The sequence below is a fragment of the Anopheles coluzzii genome, chromosome 3 (genome assembly GCF_943734685.1).
Source record: "Anopheles coluzzii chromosome 3, AcolN3, whole genome shotgun sequence".
Lineage (NCBI taxonomy): Eukaryota > Metazoa > Arthropoda > Insecta > Diptera > Culicidae > Anopheles > Anopheles coluzzii.
In genome coordinates this window covers 85,184,912-85,210,962 of record NC_064671.1, presented here as the reverse complement: position 1 = coordinate 85,210,962, position 26,051 = coordinate 85,184,912, and the positions used below count along the sequence as shown (strand labels likewise).

Here is a 26,051-nt window from a genome sequence, read left to right as displayed (position 1 = left end):
CTTTGACAGCACGGGCACGTCAAAATACCATGTCAACAAAGTTTGCGTTGGAGCAGAAAGTAAAAAAAAAGGTTCACTCCGCGGTGCTGGCGAGAGGGCACGGACAAGAAACAATAAAATATTAAGAAGTACTTTGAGCCGTTCTGCAAACAATGCTCACTTTATCGCCATCGAGCGCACAGCCGGACACGATGCGATAAAGGTGCGCGGATTCGGTGCCATTTTTCGTTCGGTCGGTGAGCAAAGCTCGTGCAAACGTGTCGGTGTCGGGGCCCCTGCAAGCAGTGGTGCAGATTTTCTCCCCACCCTCCCCTCATCTGCTCCCCTGTCCAATTTGGCTCGGAATAAAGTTGCCAATGTGCTGCAATTCGTTCGCCAGCGCTACATTCCGGACGGGGGTACGGTGGGCAAAGGGAAAGTGAAAGTGAAAACGGTGTGCCTGAAGTGAAGGGAAAGCTATCGTGTACCAGGGGGTGGGCGTGAGGAGAGAAAGAAGAGGTTTGGGAGGAGTGTCAATCGGCAGCAGCGAGCGAGTATGTGGACGAGGAACACTCCCGGACGAACGCGGTGGATTGTGATGGGGGCGGCGGCCCTGTGGATGCTGCTGGGGGCGGGGGTAGGCGAGCTGCCCATGGCCCGCGCTGCCCACCTGACGGGCACGTTCGAGGTGGACGAGTTCTTTCGCTTTCTGCACAAGTTCGGCTTCCAGAAGACGGAGAAACACTCCCAGAAGGACACGGAGTGGGACACGTTCGGGTACATCTACGGCAACATTACGTCGAGCGTGAACTTTACCGTGCCGGTGACGCTGGCGGTGCTCGACAAGCGCAGCTTTCTCGAGTACTACGCGAACCGGAACGATTACGACCGGGACGTGGCCTGCCAGCGGATGTTCGAGAAGCTGGACAAGATCGTGTACAGCCGGGCGTGCAATCCGCACGCGGAGGCGGACTACCTGCGGCGCATCCCGTGCGAGCCGGGCAAGCTGTGCGTGGACGAGGACACGCGGGAAAACGTCGTCCCCGGGAGCCAGTTCACGTTCGTCATCAGTGATCCGAACGTGCCAAGGTGAGTGAGGGCCGAGAGCGCTGATAACGGGAGACAACATTCTTGTCGCTGGACAATCGGTGTCGCTACAGTCATCTTCCCCTCCTTCTCTCTCTTTCAGATTCTGGTACGTGTCGATGGTAGCCTGTTATCAGAATGTGTCCACCTGCCAGTGGCATCATTACGACTATCGCAAGTACCACCCGGAACCGCCGGCGATAAACTACGATATAACGCTCGTGAACGGGAACCCGAACCGGCAGACGCTGTCGTTCTTCAATCCGCTGCTGTTTCACTTCTCCTTCGACCAGCAGAACACGCTCGAGATGTATTTGATCTTTTTCGTCGTGTATCTGCTGATGGTGCCGCTGCAAATCTATGCCGTGCGGTTGCAGAAGCACCCGGTGACACGGCTGTTTACCGTCAGCCTGGTGCTGGAGTTTGTCAGCGTCTGTCTGCTGCTCACGCACACGGTGCGGTACGCGATGAACGGCGTGGGCGACGAGAAGCTGGCCATTATGGGCGATATATTTGATATCTTTAGCAGAGTAAGTGAAAGGAGGGTGGAAGGAGAAAAACAGGGCAGGGCAGTACAAACTTTGATGCATTTTGCAGACCTCATTCATGCTCATACTGCTGCTGCTGGCGAAGGGGTGGGCCGTGACGCGACTACAGATCAGTGTTAGCAGCTGGATACTGCTGATGGTTATTTGGATACCCTACTGTGCCATACACGTGCTGCTGTACATATGGAACAGAGTAAGTACATCTACTTTTTTTTCTTATTTATTTTTGTTCTATATTTATTTGATCAATTAGTAGGATAAACCTCCCGGACCCTTGGGTTTATTTAACGTTTTACCTCCATGTTTAGAGATCATATCTGTTACTTGATGGCAGATATTGAATGAAAATAAAATGAAATGCGTAAAACAACAGTATTTTCTAACACATTTTCTTCATTAACGTCCTCCTTTCCAGACGGAAGTTGATATTATCTCCGACATTGACGAGTATCAGACGTGGCCCGGCTGGCTGGTACTTGCCTGCCGCTCCACGATGATGCTCTGGTTCCTGTGGGAGCTGCGCACCACGATGAAGTACGAACACTCGTCGCAGAAGCTGGACTTTCTGCTTCACTTCGGTGCTTCGAGTCTGGTGTGGTTCATCTACCTGCCGATCGTGGCCATCATTGCTGTGAACGTTAGTCCGCTGTGGCGGTATAAGCTTTTACTAGGTACTGGTCCTGGGCGGGGGAAGCAACGACGTTTCAGACTCACTAACAGTGCTGTGTTATCGTTTCGTTTTAGGTATAACAAATTCTGCCGACTGTTTGGCGTACTGTGTGATGATGGGTTTGCTGTGGCCTAACCGTGCCGGCCAATACTTGCTGCTGACGGGAACAAACTTTGGTGGTGAGTGATTGGGGTTAGCTTTATTCTGTTTTTCGTTTTTATCATCATTTAGCATTTCTTTCGGGGTAATATTGATCGAAAATGTATTTAAAAAAAAAAACGATACAATTGCTACCGTGCATTCAAGGTATGGACGAACTGGACGAGTTCAATGAAGCACCGCACATAGTGCACCGGGACTCGGACACGCTGCACAGTAGCAACGGTGATCTAGCGATAGACGATTATTTAGACAACGAGGACGATGAGATAGAAACGCTCGTGCTCAGTACGGACGATTTGCTGCACACGGGCAGCTCGTACGCAGTCGGCAGTGGGTCCGGCAGTGGTGGGGGCAGCAAACCACTCTCCCTGCACAATGGTAGCGCCCTGAACGGTGGCATTGGCAAAGGGGGACGATCGTTCGATTAGATTCCCTGGCACGCTCGGGCGTATAAGTGAATGCCGCCCAGAGAGAGAGCGAGTCTCCCCCTCAACGGCACACCGGTTAAAAACGTAAACGACGAATCTTTAGAACGAATTTAATTCACCCATTACTGTAACGGTGTAGCAGGGCGGAGGTGCGCCATGTGGGATTATTGTGGATGTTATTAGTCCCCATCAACAAAACATACTCTTGGCCGTTTATCGTGTAAAAAAAGAAGCAGAAAACACCCCTTTTTGAAGCGTTTTGAAATGATACGGTACACACGACGACAACGGCGACGACGCCGGTCCCACCCGGTCCGGTCCCGGTTCACTCTAGCCTGCCATTTGAGTGGCGCTCTAATCTGGTCATAAACTGATTGTTTTAAGATAAAATACACTCGTCGATACTATCGCACCTTGGCACATTGCAAATTGGAGCAGACGACGATAAGCTGCGTCGCGTGCGATAGTGAAAGTCAAAATTCTTCCATTTCTTATACAAATATTCGTAATTTGATATTTCTCCCTATCCGTTTGGGGATAGTTCATCTCACGGATAGGATCATTTCCATTCGAGCGCACGTCGGGAGGTATGGAGTCGCAATGGAAGCCCGATTGCGACGATCGGGTTCTGTACCTTCTGTGTGTATAGTATCAACCGTAGCTAAATTTAACGTAAACGGACTGGTGACACTTAGGCAGCGGGGTGGCAACGGTCCAAAGATAAAACAAAACAAAAGTATTGTGTGATATGAAATTTCATAGCAATTATGCAAGACGGATGAGATAAATCTAAAATAACCTTTTACCTGTGTAAGACCATTAGGCGGTAAGGATGGGTCGGCAGCAGTGATACTGGTGAATGTGTAGTGAGCATGCCAATTTTAAGCTTTTCCGTTTCTGTGCTGTGCAAATGTGCGCCCTGGACGCGCACAAGGGTAGTAGTAGTAGTGTAGTGTTGAGCACTGTTTCACACCGAAAGCCCACTGGTATGCTGGTATGAGTAAGTCAGCTGATTAGTATTTAGTTGATAAGGTATGTCAGCGTGCAAAGTGTACACATACCGTAGGGAGAGTGATCTAAAGATTCTCTACTTTTAATTATCGTTCCGATTAGTTGATATACTTTCACTTCCAAAACCGTAACTCACAACCAGCATCGAGAGTTAGTTAGCGCGTCTGCTGGATCGTATTACAACTTCAATTCAATTACACAACTCACTTGCTCAGTGCAATTCACGTCAATATATGGAGAATGCTCGTTAGAAGCGCTTTTATCTTACACGAATCTATATCTATACCTAGAGCACTCGGCAGAAAATTACTCAAATTTATCTATCTCTTTCTCTGTGTGCGTGTGTGTGTGCTCACAAGATTTTAGGAAGAAAGGAGCTCTTGTTTTTGGTCTGCGTACTTTGCTACTCAATTTAATTCTCTTATCCTCTAGAATGGTTCTGCAATGAGAAGAATATTGCGAAAAAGCGATAACCAAAATGGATATAAAAAGAGAGAGAGAGAGAGAGAGAGAGAGAGAGGGGGAAAAGGGTAATATTAGCTTATAAAATAACCATCAAGCGATACCGCAGTTGATTGTTGTTTGAACCTATTTAAATGGAGTACCGCTGCGACATTATGTCTGCGGAAGATAATTTATATGTAGCGCGCAAACAAAAGCACATTTAGCAGAAATGCTGCAAAATATAGATCAAAACAAACCAAACACTTGTGTAGCGCTTAACCAAACTTACACGAAACACACAGAAGACAAGAAGAAATGAAGAAACCCAACACTCATACACAGACACGTAATTTAACAATGCCTGCAACGTAAAGTACCTTTTTTAAATTAAAGCTTTGCTGAGAGTCATAAACAGATGAGTAGCAAAATTAGCTTAAATAGAATGGCAGATCGTTTAAATAGAATGGCAGAGAAAGAGAGAGAAATAAAGGAAGGAAGCAATATAACTAGAAACGAAGATATTAAAACTCATCCCAAAACCCCGACCAAGGGAAGCAACATAAACACTCATTTTAAATTTTTAACTCAATATCGCTGTAGCAAAATAAGACAAAAACACTGCTGCTTCGTAGGCTATGCTCAAAACGATCGTTAAAGTGAGGTGAAATTCAATTAGATGAAACAGAAAAGGCTAACAATACTGTTGAGACACGTACGCCCGGTCGACTTTAAGAGTATGTTCATCCGAATCGTTCAATGGTAATAGAACAATTTTATAGAATAACAAAGAAAACACTCTTTGTTCAAACTGGACGTTATGTGTTTGTGATGGTATCAGTTTTACGAAAACAAAAATATCTACAGATCTATAATAAGGTGTGTTTGTGTGAGAAAGTTTGCGTGTTTTTGTCCCAAAAGCTGTAGAAGAATCCTTTTATTCGTACGATCGACTATTACGTAAACTTACAAAATTATACGACCCAACAACGGTGGAGTCGCTGTTTTTGTGTGGATCAGAGTTCTAAATGGGCATTTTGTATTACTACACGAAACAGTTGGAAGACATTAGAGAAAATATAAAAAAAAACAACAGAAATAACGGTGCGCAGCGAGTGAGTTGTGATAGACCAATAAGAGTATTTTTCTACTACTAAACTACAACTTAACGAAACTGAGGCTGAGGCGGAGCGGAGGCGCCTTGGTATGATTGTTCGATCACTCATTAAATGGTACTATACGGCTAGGGAGGTCGCCGGGAGTGCAACTCACACACACACACTCTCTCTCTCTTTATCTGGTGCGTCAAACCACTTCCAAACAACTATTGTGCAAAACGTTTGCAACCGAAAGTGAAGTAAATGTCAACAGGAGGGTAAACAAAACTTTACTTGTACAAAAGACAAACTACGAATAGCTGTGGGAAAATATGAAAATTAAACTTAAATTCTTAATTAACCCGCTTACCCGGTTCCACGTTCCTGCAGGGGGGAAAAGAGTATTGAGAAAGACCAAATGTTTTGCTCTGTTGCGACATCATACATTATTTGGATTATTATTTTGTTTTTTATTTAATGAAGAAGAGTCGAGATGAGTTATATGTATTTATATTGTTACTTAATATTGATTGATGGATGACTCCTTATTCCTATTCGTCTAAAATTACACTATTTACAAAAGTATATAGTTCGTTCTGATTGTGCTTTGCACAGATTCGTACTGCCGGATCACCTTACGTCGTACGTTTCTTAGGATATCCTTTGCGCTCGTATCATACACGCTTCCATGTTTCGTGCAAATTTTTCCGTATGCCCATCTTTCTCACCACTTCCGGGATGGTCCTTTTAAGCCATTGCTGCCGCAGCAGTCGGGATGCGATCGAGGGAGATTTCGCTGTCCGTTCATTCAGCAGCCTTTGTGAATCGTCTTCCGCGTCTTGAATCGGTGCTGCATTAGTTAATCCGATTGCCAATGATGATTCCTTCGCGATAAAACACGGATGCTCCTTTGGAAGATGCTGCAAGCGGTTCAGTGCAACGATTCTATTCATCTTGACTGGAGCTGTTAGCCTGCCTGCTTGCTTGATGATGAATAACACACACCTTCTGTTAGTATAGAGCTGCTTTTGGGTGGGATTGATGTCTGGTTGTTCTGATGTCGTCTGCACAATGGCTTGAATGCGACTGTATAGTTGACAGTTCAGAATGGCACGTTTTATAGCAAACATGTAGCCACAGAGTTGGGGAATTCTCTTTTACCTGTTTGACAGAATGATCCGAATGGTTGATTTCCACTCACATACACACACACTTCAGGTACATGGATAGGAGACACGCCTGTAGGGTACGCCTTTATGTGGGTTTTCAAAACCTTCAGGTAATCCTTCCAGGGCCTTGGGGGTACCGAGCTTAGAAGACTCCCTGAGGTGTGAAAACTCTAAACGGACCGTTGTTTATGTCCCATATTCCTCCAAACACATTACACGGTACTTGTGTTACCGGCGTTGTCAAAATTCCGTGAAAAACGGTATTGTTTTTTTTTGTTGTTGTGAATATCCCGCAGACAGCGAGGAAAAACACAACTTCAATGGAAATCCCAAAAATGGCATTCTAATCCACGAAAAGGTACCAAAACCCGGTTCGGTAGATTATGTGTTTGCCTGTTTTAAATAGTAATTGCAGCACAATCGCACGTTCAAGAGACTTCGTTTTCTTTGGGTAGCCGTTCTAGGATTAGGTTGACTTCAGTCTATCTAACCAAAACCCACAAAAACATAGTCAATCCATTAACCAATTGCACTTCTTTGCAGTTATTAATTTTGCCTTTATTTCAGTTTTTGCATCATTTTAATTAATGTTTTGAACAAATTAATCATTCATATTATTATTTTTAGGTTATCAGAAATGTAACTAATCATTATCAGACATTATTGAACAATCGCGAAAGGTCACAAGTAATGACGGCTGTTGAAAAACATCTTGCAAGTTTGGAATAATGCTATTCACATTGCAAACTGTGCCAGAAAACGGTTTATTACGTCCATGTTCCATGTTTCTTTTTTAAGTCAAGGATTTACTTTTATTGGGAACGTGGCTAGAGTAAATTGTGTCCATTGTTTATTACGTTGCACAACTTATCTTTCTTACTATAACCTAAACTGAATAATTCAGTAAAATAGCTTTTCAGTGCTAGGCAAAATGAATGCATTATTGTAAGGTTTACTGATTCTCCGGATGATCATTTTAATTGATCATTAAGTATCGTAAAGCGATCGCAAGCGTGAAGTCAATATAATAGCATATGGTACCAATACTACGAAAAAACGTAAAAAATAACTGTATTTGAACATAAACCTTCACTAAATACACCTTGCATGGCCATTAAACGATTAAATGGATGTAATTTTGGGTATATAAGATGACAGGTAGTACTGGGTGAGAATGTGAGGTGTTAAAAGAAGCGATAAAAAACACCCACAAATATTGTTTTATTGAAGGGTTTCGTTTTTTGGCTACCTAGAAAATGTTCCAATCATTAGAAGTATTGGAGGAAGATAACTAAAGCTACCAATACCTATTAAAGGTAGGATTCAATCCGTACCTGCTGTAATGATACTCTTAACATTTACGTACGACAATTTACGTGTGCCGATCATTATGTGCTTCAGGTTTTTGGTTATTACATGTCACGGGCAAAACAGTTACGATGATCTATATACATACATTAAGTCCTGTTACTGGGTAAAACAAGGTCCTTAGCCACAGGTACATTGATCACTTTATAAGGGATGGGCATTTATTGATTCTTTCCACTCGAAGGAACTTACCGCAGGTACGTTGTTGGCAAGTTTTTAGGTGAGATTTTGTACGCTTGAAGATTCGTAAAATTTCGGTTAGATCCTAAATGAGCCTTTGGGGAACTAAACGCCCGCCAGGTGCCCCGGGTAGTGTAACGGCAAAGCAAACCTAAAGAGGATCATTAGCGCCATTTTGTACTGTGTCTGCTGGCGCGATTAGAACCTGTTTTCATGTAAAGTTTGTGTGTGTGTGTGAAAGGTAAAAAAAACATGTAAAAACATATACACTTTTCACAAGAAGCCGATGTGTTACGTTTTGGATTTATAATTTTCATTTATTTTTCCATTCCTTTCTCTTGGTTTGTCACCTCTTTGCCTGAAGATGGATTGCTCTTGCTCTAACGATGCTCTTCTTTTTCTGCTTTTGCGTAAAATTCGTGCTTCAACTGCTACCGTTGCACCTCCGTTTATTTTGCGTTTTATTTTCGTTAATTTTGCACATATCTAGTTAATGTTCACCAATTCTATTCAACATTCATTAATGATACCGAACATAGCTCATATTTTAGATTAGTAGTTGTGTGTAAGTGTTGATTTTGATTTGTTTTTTTTTTTCTCCCAATCAAAAGGTTGTGTTGTTTTGTATGTTTTTCATATTTATTTATACCTTCCTTCCTTGCTCTGTGGTTCTTTCTTGCTGTTTTATCGCTTTTACTGTTTACCTACCGATCAATATGTCTCTAGCAAATACTTCTGCATTTAAATAGTTTTTTTTTTTTTTAATGTACCGATTGGAGGGTTTTTTGTTAAACCCTTTTCATACGCACCTATAGCACAATTTGTTTTGCGATGCACCGTTCTGTTACACGCGCTGCACACAGTAAAAACATGATTACATTGGTTAACATTTAGATGGCGAATCGGTTGTGCCCGTAGACAAAAACGATAAGAAAAAAACAAACAATACATTTCAAACAAACAAAACGAACATTTCTGCTCTGGCTGTTAGGATAAAGGCTCTGGTTGTTGTTGTTGTTTTTTTTGTTTGGTTTCTTAAGGGCTACGTCTGCTTGCCCCTTACGACACAAAAGGTATATGATTTGCTACATGTATGTTTTTGTATCTTCATATTTGCAAGTTTTGTTTTAACCCTTTTTTGACGAATAATACGGTTTTAGTAATTTTCTATAAGCATATAATGCATTTTAAATTTTATCCATTGTTTTATCTTGTGTTTATTGCATTTGGTACATGAACTTGATGTCTGTGTGTGTGTGTGTGGGATAAAAATTGTGTAAATGTTTGTCTCTATATAGCACCGTACTTCGGAGCAGCTGTTTGTGTTTGTTGTTTTATTAAAAGTAAAAATAAGAATAAAAAAAACAACGGAACGGATTCTTATCATTCTAAGCCTAGAACGCAGAAAGTACGGCAACCCGTCTGGTTTAACACGCACTTTTTTCTGTTTGGTTTGGTTCTTTCTCTGTGTGCCAAAACTGTGATCCGCATTCGCCCCTTTCTCTTCGCTAGTTTCTCTTTTCTAGTTTCTCTTTGTTGCACCTTTTGTGTGCAGTTTTCCTCTATAGTACAACCGTCTCTCTCTCTCTTTCTCCCTTCACTACTACGCAAATTTGACTTGATCCTTTGTCCTCAAAATACTATACGATAGCTTAGAGCACTACGTTAAAGGTTAACTAAGTTTAACTTAAGTGTTTAGCAGGTTTGTAGGATTGCTGAAAGAGAGTAAAGAGAAAAGGGGAAACAACAGAACAATAAAATAGAAATAGATAATGAAGTAGCAAGGTAGCTTAAAGACAAAACAATAACGGATATGAAGAAGGGAACATTAATGAAGGTTCATCTTAAAACGATTACACTACCAACTAACGCACACTGGGGAGGGTGTTTTGGCGAGTTTCAAAGAGAAATAACGTTTCGCCAATTTGCGGATTCTTTACGGTCTACATTTACATTTGGAAGGATGGAAGGGGCCAACTATGTATGTGTGTGTCTGTGTGTAGAGAAGGATGTGTAGTGTGCTAAACCTAAAAATGGTATCAAGCCATAATATATATGTAATGGATTTTAAGGAATACGACACCCGACTTTGTATGTTTGGTCTGTTGCAGTAATGATTTTCTGTTCTGGCTCTGTACAATCTCTGTTCAATTTAATACGTTTTCTTAAGGTTCTCATTTTCACTTGCATTCATTTTCGTTGTTTTGTGTTTAATTTTGGCTAGTTGCAATGTGTGCTATTAAGTTTTCAGAAGTGGCTTTTGCGTTTACTTGTTCGGGTTTCTCCTCTTTTATGTTGTTTTACATTACACATCGAGCGGTTTTCATCCAAAGGCAATTTTGGTTACAATTTTGTTTAAAGTTTCGATCTAGTTATAGATTGATTTCTCATTTTTCATTTACTGTTTGCTGTCTATAACAATTAAAAACTCCTTTTTGTTTTGTTTCGCATGTTTATACTGCTCCCTTTGTTGTGACTTTTACTTGCAAAATAACCTAGGGAACAGTCTCGGGGTTTAAGGAATTTTCTTCTAAAAGACAAAACTTTTCAAAGGCAAAGTAAGGTAGAATGCAATTAAAATAAAAAAAACCATTTCGTTTCTCTTTCAAACGAAATCATTGGAACATGAAAAGGGAACCCGCAACTGGACGCGTTTAATTTTTATGTTTAATGTTGGGCACGAGTGAACAGTGACGCCAGTAGCAGTCATGTTTATCGTTTTTCTCTCGCTGCCTCTCTCTCTATCGATGGCCCAGCTATATGCCACGTATACGTGCGCATCCTTATCACCAATGGCATGACCTGCTTGCTTTGCTACTTTGTGAACGATTTCAGCGAATGTTGGTGGTGGTGGTGGTGGGGATTTGTTAAGGGTCTGTGCTATGAAGATTCTTCTTTTGGTTAAACTACTGTAATCCTCGCGCGTTCTCACATTGCCTACCGTAATAACTATATCGCTTTGATTTTGCATCTCTACATACGTTGTTTCATGTTCACGAGTCGTATCTGTGACTGCATGCGTGCGTGTATACTGCGACCCAGACCGGGTGATGACCACATCACATTGGGGAATTGATGATGTGTTTTACTGTCTTTGCGAATGAGGGAAGTTTTGCGTTCACACACACACGAACACACACTAACACACGCTCTACCTTTGGGCCATCCCTTTATGCTGTGCAATTTGAGTTGGACGTATCTTGGGTCTCGGTTAACGGCTAACTCGTATCACTCACTTTGCTCCATCCTGCTATCTGCGAATATGTAGCAAAATCGGGGCAATTTCCCGCACACGCACCAGCTTTGCCGACGCTGGTTTTGGGGCGCTGCCATGAAGGATTAGTCCCTGTTTGCCACTACCTTTATAAATCATGATGAAGTATCCCTCCCCTCTCCCCTTTCCCCACAAATCCAACAAACCTCCAGCAACTGAACTGAAATCGGTTGCCAAAGCTCTCATGACTCTGACTGCTGAAACTTTAACTCCGTGTGATCCGTGTTGGCCGTGCGGATTGGTTCGGTTTTCACTTATTTATGCTACCTTTTAAAAGCGTATGTGCGTGTGTGTGTGTGTTTGTGTCCTTTCCAATCGCTCGCTTTCCCACACACGCTCGCTCTCACCGCCATGCAGCACATTAATACGCTAGCGTTTTAACGAAGGGAAGCACCAGCAGCAGTAGTAGCGCCAGCCCGCCCACCGAAAGTGTCCGGTGCGCTCCGCTCGAACCACCGATCGAAGCCACCTGAATGTTGTCCATCGCGTCACGGATCTGGAACTGGTGCGGCAGACTTTCGGCACTGGACCAACCCTCGGTGTTGCGTGCCCGGGCCGTCACGAACCATTCGCCCTCCGGAAGTCGGATCGATTTGCGAATCCTAGATGATAATGGGGCGAGAGAGACGGTCGGAAATGCAGTGGAAGCGAAACCAATTCGTTCGTAAGCAAAAGGGTTGGAGAAAGCATTTTGTCACCCTTTTTTTTCTCTATTTTGTCTTAAAAAAGTGACCCAGAAATGGCGGGTTTCCGGGGGGATACTTACGTCCAGGTGTAGCCGTCCGGGTTTTGGTCGTGGCTGGAGATTTCGGTCGTCACCGGTATGTATTTGGTCTTTGTTGGAGGCAAGGTTGGGGTGGGGGGGCAAAAAAAGAAAAAGAAAAAACCGGCAAATGAAGTGAGCATAGGGTGAAAGGTTCAAAGAAAGTTCGGTAGGGTTAATGTGTTGGGTTTAAATAATTGGTGAAACTGCTCTCTCTCTCCTTCTTATAAAGGGTTAATGTAACGAAGGTTGAGATTTGCCTGCAATTGGCGTGACCTTCCGATTTGTGTTCGACAGTTGAGATTAGGTTTGTTTCAGTTCAGGCCTTGTCGAATGGATCTCATATCTTATAGAAAGGATATACATTTGAAGTAGTTAAATATTGAATACTGTTCAGAATACGGAAGCAATCTTTTCGATTACAGAAACCTTGTTTTGTATAGTACTGCTGTTATACACTAGATGGTTAAAAAAAAAACATCCTGAAAATATCAATTCAATTGATTGTTCAGATTTGTTTTGAATGGATTTAGCAATTTGAGATTGTTTCAAACAGTTTTAGTCCCAATTTAGGGGCGGTCCCGTGGTACAATCGTCATCTCGTACGTCTTTACAATATGCCCATCGTGGGCTTTCAAGCCTAGAATGGATCGTCCCTTTCCTAGGCAAGGACTGACTATCCGGTTGCGTGGTTCGGAGTAAAGTCCCGAAAACCTGTATAGATTGACATGTCCGCGTTGTAAATATACGCCAAATAGAAAAAGTATCAATTGTCAATGTTTTACGAAATTTGACTGCATCGCTTATATTGAATTGCTCTTTACTTATAGAAAAATGCTCTTCATACAAACGTCAATTGCTGAAGACAAATTAGAGGGTATCCAATATAGAAAAAATATTCTTGGGCATAGTACTTCTACTGCTCAACAGATGGCGCAAGATTAAAAAGGCAGTTTTTAGTATCACTACCAGCGTATTTGTGCTACAATATCAATTTGTCGATCGAAAACGATCAATTTGTCACTGATAGCATGCCAATTTGTTTTTCTTGATCCTCAAAAACCATAATCGATTCAATAGAACTATTTTAATACTCAAGAGAGAAACAGGAACACGACCCACCAATGTCTTCTAATAAACCTTCAAAGTACATCTTGCTTAGAACTTACATTCTCTCCTCGGTAAAGCACGAGCATCTCGGAGATCTGCTGAATGCTGTGAATCTTCCACCACGTGTGCAGCAAACCGTCCGAAGAGTTGGAGTGTATCAGATGTGCACCGCCCGGCGTCAGTCCGAGAATCGTTTTCGATACTGCTTCGCCTAGTTCGTTCTGTGAATACAATTAGATAACATTAAAGCACATGAGACCACCCTGCACAGGCATCCTCAACTTTGCCACACGAACCTCAATTTTGCAGTAGTACGCCTGCAGGTCCTTCTGCTGCACGTTCTTGATGGTGAGCCGGGTACGGTTGTGGTGATTGTGATGATCGTTCGTGATGATGGTCTGGGCGGGTACCGACTGAACGATCTCATCATTTCGAATCCACTGGATTTTGCGTGGCTCCGGATTGCTGTCGTACAGGCAGACCATTTCCACGTTCTCGCCGATCGCCGTGTTGATGTAGCTGGAATGCTTGTGAATGATTGGGCTACCTGCAATGGAGAGAGCCGGCACGGGAGATTGTTACTGAGACGCTGCAGTTTTGGCAATGGCGGATCTACGCAAGGGATCTAGAGAGGCTATTCGAGGGACTTGAAAATCATAATGCAGGCAGAAGGATACCACTCTCAAACATGCTTCAGGGTGTTGTGGTCGTTCCACGGTAAAAATGCGCAAATGAAGTTAGTGGTGATACCATGCTGGATCATTTTGGAGTTGGATGATGGTACAAAACAGGAGGCAGTGTGACACTAAGGCATAATCCGTTTCCTGGGCTATGTTTCGGCAAAAATTAAAATCACTCTGAATGTGCTATGTGTTGTACAATGCTGTCTACAATACTAAAACAATGCGGTACTAGACGTCAAACTGTGCGATACTGTGGTCGTGCTCGTGCGCTATGTACAGCAGGTGTTAGGAGAGCCTACGGTGGAATCTACTACGCTCTCGCTGTCTGACATGTGTGTGCGGCAGTGCGGCAAAGCTGCAGTCAAAAGTCAAAAACGAAATACAAAAAAGAACAACACTACGAATGTGGTATTATGTTCCACTAATGATGACCTTTCTCCAGCGGCGGTGCAGTTACATTAGCGTCATCCATGTAATCATCCTCCAGCTCTTCCGATGAGTCATCTGCGACGGGTTTTGTATTGTTTGTTATGGTAGTGACGTGTGTTAACGTAATGCGCAATGAACGGAGTGTGGATGCCCACGGTGACGGGAGTGAGGCAGACAAGAGTGTGTCGGAATGATGTCGAATGAAGTCGCATGATGGCATGAACAGATTCAAAACAATTAGCATTATGTTAAGATGTGGGTGTGTGAATCATGAGGTTAAAAGTAAAGAAGATGATAAGGATTTAGAAGAAATTTGCTTAAAAAAAAAACTCCCCCATACGTCAATTCTCAGCAAAATTTTTGTGATAAAAAGAAAGTCTCCCACTTCTGCTGAAGCCCTGTACTGACTCACTTGTGAGTCCTCCCCTCCTTACCTTTTACAACGACAGTCACCGTCTGGCTGATCGGGTTGCCAATACCATTCTGGGCCATACACTCGTAGTCTCCGGCGTGTTGCGATTTCACCTCGTGGATTTCCAAAAACTCCTTGCGCAGCTTGATACCGAGCTGGCGGCTGTTTTCCTCATCCAAATGGCGTCCCTATCGAAGAGCAAACACACAGTCGAGTACACAGTTAATGATCCGTTGACCTGTGAAGGGTTGCGATCAAATTCTTGGTAACTTACTCGATAAGCCCAGGTGATGAGGGGAGTCGGATGTCCTCCGGCCGAGCATAGCAGTACTACCTTGCGATCGCGCTGATGCATCTCAATCGTATCGTTGATGGTTTTGCTACCGTGCATGATGTGGACATCTCGTGGCGGCCTGAAGGATGGAAGGGATGGAATGAGAGCTATGTTTACCCTGGCAGGAGCATATGTGAGATTCATGCGCCTTTAAGGTACTCACGTCAACAGCTGTAGTTCAATTTTAACCGTCATATTGTTGGGCAGTAGCTGGCAGGAGTAAACACCCTCGTCCGTGAGCTGCACGTTGTCGATAACTAGCGAAAAGTCGGGGCCACGCTCATACCGCGTGTCCGGTATCAGACGGATCAACTGCTGAAAGATGGGCTTGTTGTTGTAGTACCATATGATGATGTTGTTAGCTGGAAAATTGATGAGATGGAAGTAATTAGAAGCAGCACTTACGTTACCCTACACCTTGTCTTGTTCAGCATTCCTTTGAAGTTGGGTTTGAAACCGTTCATTCTGCTTAATAACCAAGCCCACCAACAACTCCCCTAACAAACATAATAACTTGCGATGTCATGACCTTGCATTCCCTATAGCTGGCAAAATATGTTCGCCGACGTAAGCATTCCTGAGAATCGGCTTGGAATGCCGGACCGTTTTGCACGCCAAATGCATTCGCGACTCGTGCACCGTTCCCGAGTGGCACAGGAATGGCACAGAAAGCGTAAATAAAATGCACCTGCACATGCAAATAAAATAAAAGAAATACACGTAAAAACACACACATATACACCCAGCAGTTGGCATTAGAAGCCACTTGGCGTGCAGTTTTATCGATTCCAGGCACTAATGAATTGCAGGTAAAGTAAGCGAGTGAGGAGCCGCCGCTGCCGCACGCCGTTCAACCCGGCCAGCAAACACACCCAGCTAAGGTGAATTTATCGCACCCGGGGAGATGCAATGGAGCAATTAAATTATTCATCTAAGCTACGAGTTCTGCCAGTGGCAGACCGTGCCGTTGAATTCTCGGTGGCCCCAATGCCCAAACGCCAACCACTCACGCGAGGTAACGTCTAGTGTGTGCGGCGGTGGTGGAGGCTGCTGTCATGCAAATGCAAAACCAGACCTGTACCAGGTAGTTAGAAGCATTCAGTACTCAAAGAGTCTAGAGACTTTCCGGCTCTGATCGATCTGTTGGGGTGCACGAGAGAGGGCATGCCAGAAAGCACTGGTGCACAGTCAGCTGTTTGATCGGGGAAGTGTGGTTGTGTATGCAGCGAAAAGTATACTATATAGGAATGGCTTGGAGAATGTTTTTTTTTCCCTCAGTCACTGCTGAATCGTGAGTCTAGCGGAATTATGCTAACGCGGATCATAAAGCAGGTGACGGGGTAGCCTTGAATTTTAACGAATCCATTTGCGATAGCTGACAAGATTCGCTGGCTGGTTGTAAAAGTAATGTATGGATATCGTTGGAAAATAATTAAATCAATTAAACAGTCGCTTGCGAATGAGATTGATTATCCTCTCGAGTGGCTTCGAAGGTATGGGAAGCAGTGATTAATGTAGCTTTAGTAAGATCTTTTTAATACAACATTTTATACCTGTTATTATGACCGCTAATAAATGACCGTATTTTGCATATTTAGGTCGATAATTTTGATGTCAGATTAGCTTATTATACGGCTCCTTTACTGACTTAATTTGTTTCATTTACTTTTAATGTTTTTCTTTTTTACTTTAGCTTTAAGGACATTTATGCTCATTTTTTTTTATTATTTTTCTAATTAGAATTGTTACATATGTTTGCAATTATGAAAAATTCATTGTGTTTATTTGTAAGTTTATTTTGCTCTTCAATTCTTTTTTCTTTTTCTTGTTATTAATTTTTTTCTGAAGAAAAACCCTTAAAAGGCTTATTGCTGTTTGTTATAAAATGTTTTCTCTATTTATTCTCTCCATTTTATTTTACTTTACTTGTCCAAATATAACTTGTATTCTTACAATGTTTGCAATATTGCTTATTCAGTTTACAAACATCAACAAATAATAAACGTGCAATCCTTTAGATTGTTTTCTATTTATTTACTTTTAACGTTTGCCTTTTTCGCTTTCGCTTATAATTCCTTTTATATATTTTTTTATTTTTGTATGTATTTCAATGTTTGTGTCTTTATTGTTGCATATTACTTTACTTGTTCCGTTTTTTATAGATTACTTACATTTGTTCACTTTACTACATCCTTAATTTATTACGATTGAACCTTTTAATTTATGTTTAAAAAATGTCTGCACTGCTAGTAAAACAAAATAACCTAAATCCTTGCAATGTTTGCAAATGCTACTTTCACAATTTACAAACAAACCCGCAACATCAATCGTCCCAGCGACCCATTCGGGGGATTGATTTATGCTGCTCGTGGCTGTCACACCACCGTACCGTTTGCGGTAGGTCAGTGCAACCGACGCCAGCAGTAGGTGCAATACTGGACTTTGATTTGAAATTGTGTTGTCAGCTTATCTGTACAAATGTTGCAAATCGTGCATTTCCCCTTTGGGTCTCAGTTGCCTGCATTTCGAACGCTTCCACTTACAACACACCCTACAGTCACGCCCGTCCACGAAACCTTCTGTGTTCTGGAAGGCTTCATTAAACCATCAATCAATCAATCGTTTCCCGATCGTTTCCCGAAACCAAACCCAAGCCCCCGGACCGTCTGTGTACGGTGGTGACCGTGGGTGGGTTTGCTGTAAGCCTTCCGTACTGTCCCGATCGCACGGAAAACCCCCAAAGGGTACAACAATGTCCTGGCTGGCTGGTTGGCTGCCTGCCTGAAGGAGGGTGAATGAAATATTGCTTGGCTGTGGTGGGTGCTTAGGGAAGGGAAGAAAGAAATATGTTTCCTACGAAGATTTGCTCGACCATCGAATGGCAAACACTCCATCAATGGATTATCGACGATCATGTCAACGGTGGGCTCGAGTACTGACTGGACCGCCCCGAGGGTGGGCTCCTATTTCTTTTAGTGATGCTCCCTTTCCAAACCCTTTGTCTTTCGCGCGCTCGGTGCATGACCGTTCCGGACATTTGCATACGGGTAAGGGGGGTTTTGATCGAGATGCAGATTTGCATATGCTCATCAGCACCATCGTGTGTGTGTGTGTGTGTGTGCACATCACAACATCACGGCGAGCAATCACGGTGCATGCACCGTCGAAAAGTGATTCCATTTTCCCCCGTTTTACAATGTTCATGCACACGGGTCACGTTCACGGTTTGCTTCACGCGAGAACATGACAGTGGCTTGCTTGCTTACAAGGATGAGTAATACTGGGCATTGAGAGGAGCAAAAAGTAGCTACAAAAAAAAAAGGTTCGGGAATGGCCAAGAGAGATCTGAGCTTACAAAACAACAACAGAAACAGCACACGAGTGGGAGAGGGAAAATCCCGTACCGAAAAGGATTCCCCCAGGGGCGGCTGCTGAAATGATGGATCGTGAAAGCATTCCGTTAAGCTGACGTAAAAGGATCCGTACGTCGGACTTTGCCTGTACGAGTGTGTGTGAGAGTGTGTGGACATATTCCGAGAAGATAGTACTTCTTAGAAGCAGATTGGGATAGGATTTGCTATTCTCATGAAAGCTGGCAGAAACAACAGATGGAATTATTTTTGAAACAATTCATAATTTAATTTAGTTGCTGTATGCTGTCCAATTGTAGCAATTTCAGGGGTTTTGGATAAACAAATTGGAATTTAAATAATTTTCTTCTTTTTGTTGTGGGAAGATGGAGGCATATGGTCACATTATTTTTGTGTTTCTTTTTTGTTGAAGAAAATGTTAAGCCCGGGGGACCATTGTCCGTACTCGCTAGTGTAATTTTGTTTTTTACTAGCGCATCTGGCGGCGGCTGACCGAAGCATTTTGCCAAACAATTTGGAGCCACTTGAGAAAATATGTTATTTTTCCATGTTTTTTTTTACTTAAACTGGCCTGGAAAAGCTTTGTAATTGATAGGTGAACACGTTGTGCAAGTATTTCAGCCATTTAAGCATCGAAAAATGATGAAAATAATACTTTATTTTGAGATCCGGCACTACCATTCCCTCGATGATCAAAAAAAGCTTCCATCAGCCGCCGCCAGATGCGCTAATGGAAATCGAAATTACACTAACGAGTACGGAAAATGTCTCCCGGCATTTTATAAATACTACAAAGACCATTCAGGTCTACACGTTGTAATGGTTTGCATTACCAACGAATCGGGATAACGAACAGTTTTAATCTGTTTTTGATTTTTTGTTCCTTTTATAAAATGCTATAAAATGCTTCAATTCCGTTGTACTTGCATTAAACGCCACCACTTTACCCTCCGTTCCCTTAGAATTCCCTACAGCTAAATATGCAAAATAGCACACACCAATCCCCCTTACTGCACAGCATCAGTCACACTTACTTGTCGGATTGCTGACGTCGCACTTCAGCGTAACCTGTTCGCTTTCCCGTGCCTGCTCGATGTAGTCCTTGGTGAGCAGCGTCGTCCCGAGCAGCGCATTGTCGCTGATCTCCGGTTTCTCCTGCGACGGCACGTCCTCATCATCGTCGTAATCGTCATCGTAGTCATCGGATGGGCTTTCCACTGCTTCCTGTTTGTTGCGCTGCTCCTTCGACACGCTTATGCTCGGCTGTGGAAGAGCTGTGGGTTAAAAAAACCGAAAACAAATCGATCATTAATATAATGTAAAAATTTAAAATGGAACGTAAATTGTCGCCAGGGATTTAGTGTGTTGAAAGGGAGTGTTTTTGAATTTGAATTACAAATGCAAAGAAGTTTCTATTGCAACACAGAAGCAACCGAACCAACTCGCTACAACGTCAAAACACGATAAAATGTCGTGGTCACGATTTCGGGATGACGTTATACCTAATCGCCCAACTAACGCGAGCAGACACTTAAGATACAATGTTTTCACATACAATCTTGCCCTCAAATGTGGTGCTTCAATGTGCCGGTGGGGTAGAGCATGTAAGGGCACGAGTGATGATGATGATGATGCCATGCCATGCCATGGCTTTCCGTTTCATTCGCCCGAAACGGTGTTGGGTAATAAAACTATTTATGACTGCGCGCTGTGTTAAGACAACGAAACCACGCGGTGTAAGCGTCCAGCGGTCCGATTGTGATGATGCCCCCGGAATGATCATCGCAAACCGTACGCGCGGAGGTTGTCACAGCAATTGCGGCTCGATAAACACACAATTGAACGTTTATTAGTTTTATCGCATTCTTTCCGGTGCGATGTGTTGGAATTCCAGCACGATGACACGTTATTGCTGATTAAACGAACATTGTTTAGTGCCATTAGGGTGTGATGGGATTGCCTGTTTGGTAGGTGTACAATAGGAATATAGAGTGAAAAATGCACACTTGTACCATTGGAAAAATAAAAAAGGGGTATATGCCGGGTAAAAGAAAGGATAAGCTTGCAGTAGCATATGAAAGATGCATTAATAACATGAAATATAATAAATACTCATGTTTTAAGACAATTCAATAAGGTATAGCGCAAAACTAAGGGCTCAACATCTAAAAACGAAACAAACAGAGTTGCAAAAACCTTGGAAAGCTTCCTGCCCTCTAGCGTCGAATAGCGCTATCGTAACTCATTTCATTTCCTCTATCTTCCACTAGATGGAGCTAGATAAAAATCCCAGATTCTTGCCTCAGGAATGTCTGTGTCATAAATGATGTGATTCACGCGTTGCTGTAACTGTTGATTACACGACCGCACACGGATTGCGGTAATGATGTGCTTAGCATGTAAAAGAACACATCCATTCATAAGAAAACTGCTGCTGCTGCAAAAAAGAAGAAGACCGTTGCAGAACGTGCGAAAGAAATGAACTGTGGCATTTCTATTTGTTCGCCATTAGTCGCAAATGACACATTCCCGAGGCCCGCTTTTTTTTTGCTATCGGATTCGTTCTGCTGCCATTAATGTGTTAATATTGCCGGGAGATTTTTGCCGAGAGATTGTCGCTTGCGCTGTGACTATGATGGCTAATCATCGTCGTCTTTTTTTTCTCTCTCTCCACATCCCTCCTACTAGCTCTAGCTCTCCATTCCGGTCGTTAGTAATCGGTTGATTAACATAACCAACGGTGCCTGCTGCTTTGTAATATGCATGAACACTTGGCGCTTAATCGTGCATGAATGCAAGCGTCACAGACACACTCGCTATGTCCACTTTCCTCGTACCTCCTATGATCAAGCTGTCATGGACGTGTGCCGTTTTATGTCTCTGTGTCTCTCGATCATTTATTACCCCGAAGGGCTACACAAGTGGTTGAATAAAAAAAGCTGACGAAAGCCATAGAAAGTGCAGCTTTTGTTGTGCATGCATGTGAGCAGAGTGTCCTAACGGTCGCTGAGCACTAACAGATCCCTAACATGGTCGTCCCCCCTAAGCCCTTTGTGCTCTCGTTACTCCGAAACGGTTCGAAAACGAAAGTGACAAATCCGGCACAAACGTGTCATTATAAACAAAAGGTAGTCCTCACCTTTCCCTTCTTCACGGCTACCAAAGACACACGATGAAGCCTCGCTGACGAAGCACTCGAAACGATCATTTGTTACGATTCCTTCGATTCCAATTAGGGAATGGGAATAGAAAGAATGGAGGGAAGGATATGACAGGAGTATGACAGGAGAGCAATCGGATGGCGTAATCGCCAGGACAGGTAATCCTTTTTTGGCGTACACTTTAACACGGTTTAGGTGCAAAGTGGGCCACAATAGCAGCGCCCGATTGGGTTAGTCTTGGGTTGGTGCCTGTTAATTGTTCCGCTTGTTAGTGTGATGTCATAGCGCGCGGACCGTTAGTTTTTGTGTGTTTTTACGATAACATTATTAGCGTTTGTGTATTTCTCGTAGTATTGGAGGCACTTTTGCACGATTTGCATCTACTTGGATATTCCAATGCACACCCCTAAAGCACGGGTTATTAATTTCTTCCCTCCAGAATGACATAAGCGAATGATCACGGCGTGAGTAAGCACAACCCCAAAAAGCGCCAGTGCCACCGCACATCTAGATTCAGGTTGCGTGAGTCATCCCGATGACTCGGCCAATTCTGACCGCGGGCTGCACCACTCACAACTGGACTGCCAAGGATGGTTCGATTTGCGCAATACATGCCCGTGCGCTCATGCGTTCCAAAGAGGCTCTTAGTAGTAGGCCATGCCGCGAGAGAGTCTATTCACACACATTTGGCAAACGATTACGGGAATGGCTCATCTCACCCGCTCAATTTATAGGCACTGCACGTACTTTAATTGTTTCTAGCACCGGCAATGGCGGTTTGTTCCCGCCACTCCTACTCCAATGGGAGTCCCAAGAATGGGAAGAAAGTGTGTTACTAATTAAAACCATGTACCAGCGCTTGTAATAAGTGTTCGCCGATGTGTTCCTTTCCTCCGCTTCTGGGCATGAAAGCGCGGGACCAATGGTAACAATGACGAATCGGGCTGTTTGTCCATTTCATGCTTCACTTCACCTCATGCAGACAGGATACACTGCGTAAAGTTGAGCCCGTGCAATGTTCCCCTGGCCCTGGGGCCCTCGATGGCGTCAGCTATCTGTACGCACACCTCTCTCTCGCTCTCTGCCCGTACGACGACGCTGAACGGGATTCGATGAACCAAAAGTAACGCGTATGACAACCCCGGATCCCCTGTTTCGCGTCCTGCGGCGAACTTTTTGCTTCGTTCGCTTCCCCGGGCCAAAACGAGGACAACACGAGCTTTCCGAGCGACCGAGTTTTGGCGCCAATCGTCGTCGTCGTCGACGTGTGGTTGAAAAAAAGTTTTCGGGAACGGTTTGACAAATATGAGGAAATTTATCATTTTAAGTTCCGATTCCGTTACGTCCGATATCACGTACATCGGAGGAAGCAAGTGTATTGGGTAGAAATAAAGAGAGAGGGAGGAGATGAAACGTTCGGAAACAATAGGGAATAAGGGTCATTATTTGGACGGTTGTGCCGGAGCACCGTTTCGGTTCGGCTCTGTTGCTGAGGGTGATTTTGGCCGCTTACTGTGTTGTTTTGTTGCTACGGGATCGTTTATGGGGCACCACTCGTTCCGTGGTTCGATACTTGATGATAAGACAACTTCTCTTTTTTCCCATCAGAGTGCTTCGGGCTTTGGGTATCGTCTGGCACACGGTGATGACCGTCCGGGACCGTTGCACAGTGGGATAAAAGTTGTACTGAGCAGGAGTGAAATCTGCTCAAATTTCACCTTCAATATTGGATCACTATGAATCGAAAGAATGTCGACTTTCGTGACAATTTAGTCCCAAGATGGGGGAAGGAAAGTATTTTTCTGCTCCAACAAAAAACGAGACACTTAAGCTTGATTGAAGTGGACACTTTCGGTGCAACTTTTGTGATCTTGATTTTTGACTTTTTCCACCAATTAAAAGCCTCCTTTGTGAGCCGGTTGCTCCGGTGATGACTAATCCCCTTAAGGGAGAGGGACATGTTTTTTGCCGAACGCGAACAGCACGATACCTTGGGAAGGAAAACGTCCTAGGGTGGGAAGGAAGAAGGAGTGCCTGTGTACTAGCGAGTACTGACCGAAATCGGCCACGTGGTTGGTGTGTTGTATGCCGCAGGGAACACGGGAGGAAAAAAGAGGAAAAACACACGCCCCATTCTCTGCAGGATGCGCGTACCGTCCTTCTGCCTGCACGCGCGTGTGTGTGTGTGTGTGACTGGCATACCAGCGCCAAATAGGCGACCTCCTGCCAGGCGACCGTGGTCTCCCTTTCTTTCCGGTCTCCCATTTTTCGTCCCCGATGCTTCGAAGGACGTGAGTGTTGTTGAGCGTTGTTTTAGTGTCGCTTTTTTGTGTGTGTTTTTCCTGCTGCATGGATTTCATTGTCAGTTCAGTTTTGGACAGTTTTAGCTTTGAGGTTTTTTTTTGAAAAATCGTGTGAGCACATTGGACAATGGTGTTGCAAAAAAAAAGTAGCTAAAAAATCCAAACCGTGTCCCAGTAGCGTGGCAAACCTCTTGGGTATTCACTTGACCTTTCGGCTGGGCGCGATGGAGGAGCCTGCAACGCGAGTTGGCAATAACGAACGATGAATGATGACGGCATTTTGTGTATTTTTTATCATCATCGTCCACGTCGCCGTCGTCGTCGTGCCTGGTCCATCTTTTCCAGTTCCTCCCATGGCCCGTGCCACTGCTGTTATTGTTAACTAAATGTCAACGCTGGAGGTCTTGGATGGATGAGCAAAGCGGTGGCCGGATGTTAAAGCTGCACCGGCTCGTCGTGGCTACTTGCTCCTGCTGCATCGATTGTGCATTGGTGGTGTGCAACATTAAAGCGACGATGCGACACGACCGCGGTGTACCGGTTTTTCCTTTTGTCGTGCGTTTTTTTGTTGCTGTTGTTGTTACTAGTCCGGTAACGGACCGGTTGCACCCTGGGCGGGAGAAAAATGGAAGAACATAATAATAACGCCCGGAACCGTGTAGTGGTGTGCGATGGTGGGCAGTTTATTTATCAACTTGTTTGTTTTTTCCACCTCTTGGCGAGGGTTTTTTTGCTTGTGCACTCTATGGCAGAAACTGTGTCAGCAGCATCCAGAAATCGTCTCACATTTTGCACTGTGCGTGGTAAGCATAATAATTATGAAGATAAAAAATGCTTATCTTTTTTTTCTTAAACAAGTTCATACCTTCGCTAAAAGGAGGACAGCGCATTAAAACCAATTTGCAAAAAAAATAATTAAATCATTTAAATCAAAATAAACAATTGCATCACTTTTTCAACCCCCACCGTACGGCGAACGATCAGGCAGAAGATGCAGCAGAGAGGTCGTCTGTGTGCCACTGGTTTCTTTCCTTTTTTGCTACGGATGCAAATTTGTTAACAACGTTTAACATCTTTGCTGCACTTTGTCATGCGCCTCAGCCCATCCTCGTTGTTCGCTTCTACCCTGTGTTTAATTTCCATTTCAATATCACGACAGGAGAGTCAGCAGCAGCAGTACCATATTGTTTCTCCGTGCGGTTGCTCATCTCTCATCCCGTCCCATCGATCAATGAATGATCGCGATCCCCGTTGGCGGATGTTTTTGTTTTCATTCCACCCTTTACCCACTGGTAGAGATCACTGTCTCCCTAGGGGGTGATAGAGGCGTGTGTGTGTTTTTGTGTGTATATTTTTTCCCGTCCCTTCCTCACGCTACACACAGTTTTGCTACTTTTTCTCATCTTGATAATCATCTGCACTAAAGAAGTGATTGCGGGATGGCGGTGTTTGTTTGTGTGTGTGTGTGTGTGTACACACCGAGCACGAGAAGCTAAACGGAAAAGCAAACGAATGTCCCTGTTTGTCTTTAAAGACGTGCTTAAAGTGCTGACTGTTGTGCAAAGTACTTTTTGATTCGTAGCATGGGATGGGTGGAAGTTCTCACGAACTTTTTTGTTTGATTATCGTTTCTCCCACTTTTTTGTTTCTGTTACTGCGCTCTAACCGCACTGTGTGTGTGCGTGCTTCATTTGCTGGGCTAATGGCCATATTTCTAGTGATAAATAAATAGAAATATTTCGAAAAACGTTTTGCTGCTTTTTGAAGCGGAAGGAAGTCTTTTACCTAATTGCACAGTAGGTTACGCGGTTTGAAGTGCTTGCGAACTTTATTTGAACTGGGAAGGATGCGTCATTGGCTGGTGTCCTAGTTTTGTTTTTATTGCAAATTTGAAGGTTTTATTCAAAGAAGATTGCAGTATAAAGCAGTTTTGCTCTTCTTTTCAATTTGTATGAAAAAGACAAGGTTTCAGGAGTTAACACTTAATTTTTACAATTACAGAAATGGCTTCATGTGGTTAAAAACTTCGTTATAGTTACAGTTTTGCATTATTTTATAATAGTTTTGTTTGT

General features: G+C 43.5%; 2 protein-coding genes across 2 annotated transcripts in view; one reads left to right on the top strand and one right to left on the bottom strand.

The window, feature by feature from the left end:
* Positions 1 to 29: 29 nt before the first annotated feature.
* On the top strand, positions 30 to 10,170 carry LOC120957973 (integral membrane protein GPR180-like). The gene is made up of 6 exons (XM_040380466.2): positions 30 to 1,068; positions 1,169 to 1,595; positions 1,663 to 1,806; positions 2,029 to 2,284; positions 2,358 to 2,462; positions 2,590 to 10,170. The coding sequence occupies exons 1-6, from the start codon at positions 536 to 538 to the stop codon at positions 2,871 to 2,873; spliced, it is 1,749 nt and encodes a 582-aa protein (XP_040236400.2). The 5' UTR covers positions 30 to 535; the 3' UTR covers positions 2,874 to 10,170.
* Positions 8,431 to 26,051, bottom strand: part of LOC120957974 (neurotrimin-like) — a 97,939-nt gene continuing 80,318 nt past the window's right edge. Inside the window, exons 2-9 of the mRNA XM_040380469.2 lie at positions 19,550 to 19,789; positions 15,308 to 15,506; positions 15,085 to 15,223; positions 14,833 to 14,998; positions 13,583 to 13,833; positions 13,346 to 13,507; positions 12,180 to 12,247; positions 8,431 to 12,015 (exon numbers count right to left, since the gene is read on the bottom strand). Coding sequence (XP_040236403.2) covers positions 11,775 to 12,015; positions 12,180 to 12,247; positions 13,346 to 13,507; positions 13,583 to 13,833; positions 14,833 to 14,998; positions 15,085 to 15,223; positions 15,308 to 15,506; positions 19,550 to 19,789 — 1,466 coding nt within the window. The 3' untranslated portion in view covers positions 8,431 to 11,774. The remainder of the gene's footprint in view (positions 12,016 to 12,179; positions 12,248 to 13,345; positions 13,508 to 13,582; positions 13,834 to 14,832; positions 14,999 to 15,084; positions 15,224 to 15,307; positions 15,507 to 19,549; positions 19,790 to 26,051) is intronic.

What these genes read in the sequence shown, in the direction of transcription:
- LOC120957973 (XM_040380466.2), top strand. Translation starts at nt 536, where the DNA reads ATGTGGACGAGGAACACTCCCGGACGAACGCGGTGGATTGTGATGGGG. An exon ending in TATTTGATATCTTTAGCAGA is followed by an intron (nt 1,596 to 1,662) that starts GTAAGTGAAAGG and finishes TGCATTTTGCAG; the next exon opens with ACCTCATTCATGCTCATACT. An exon ending in GCGGTATAAGCTTTTACTAG is followed by an intron (nt 2,285 to 2,357) that starts GTACTGGTCCTG and finishes GTTTCGTTTTAG; the next exon opens with GTATAACAAATTCTGCCGAC.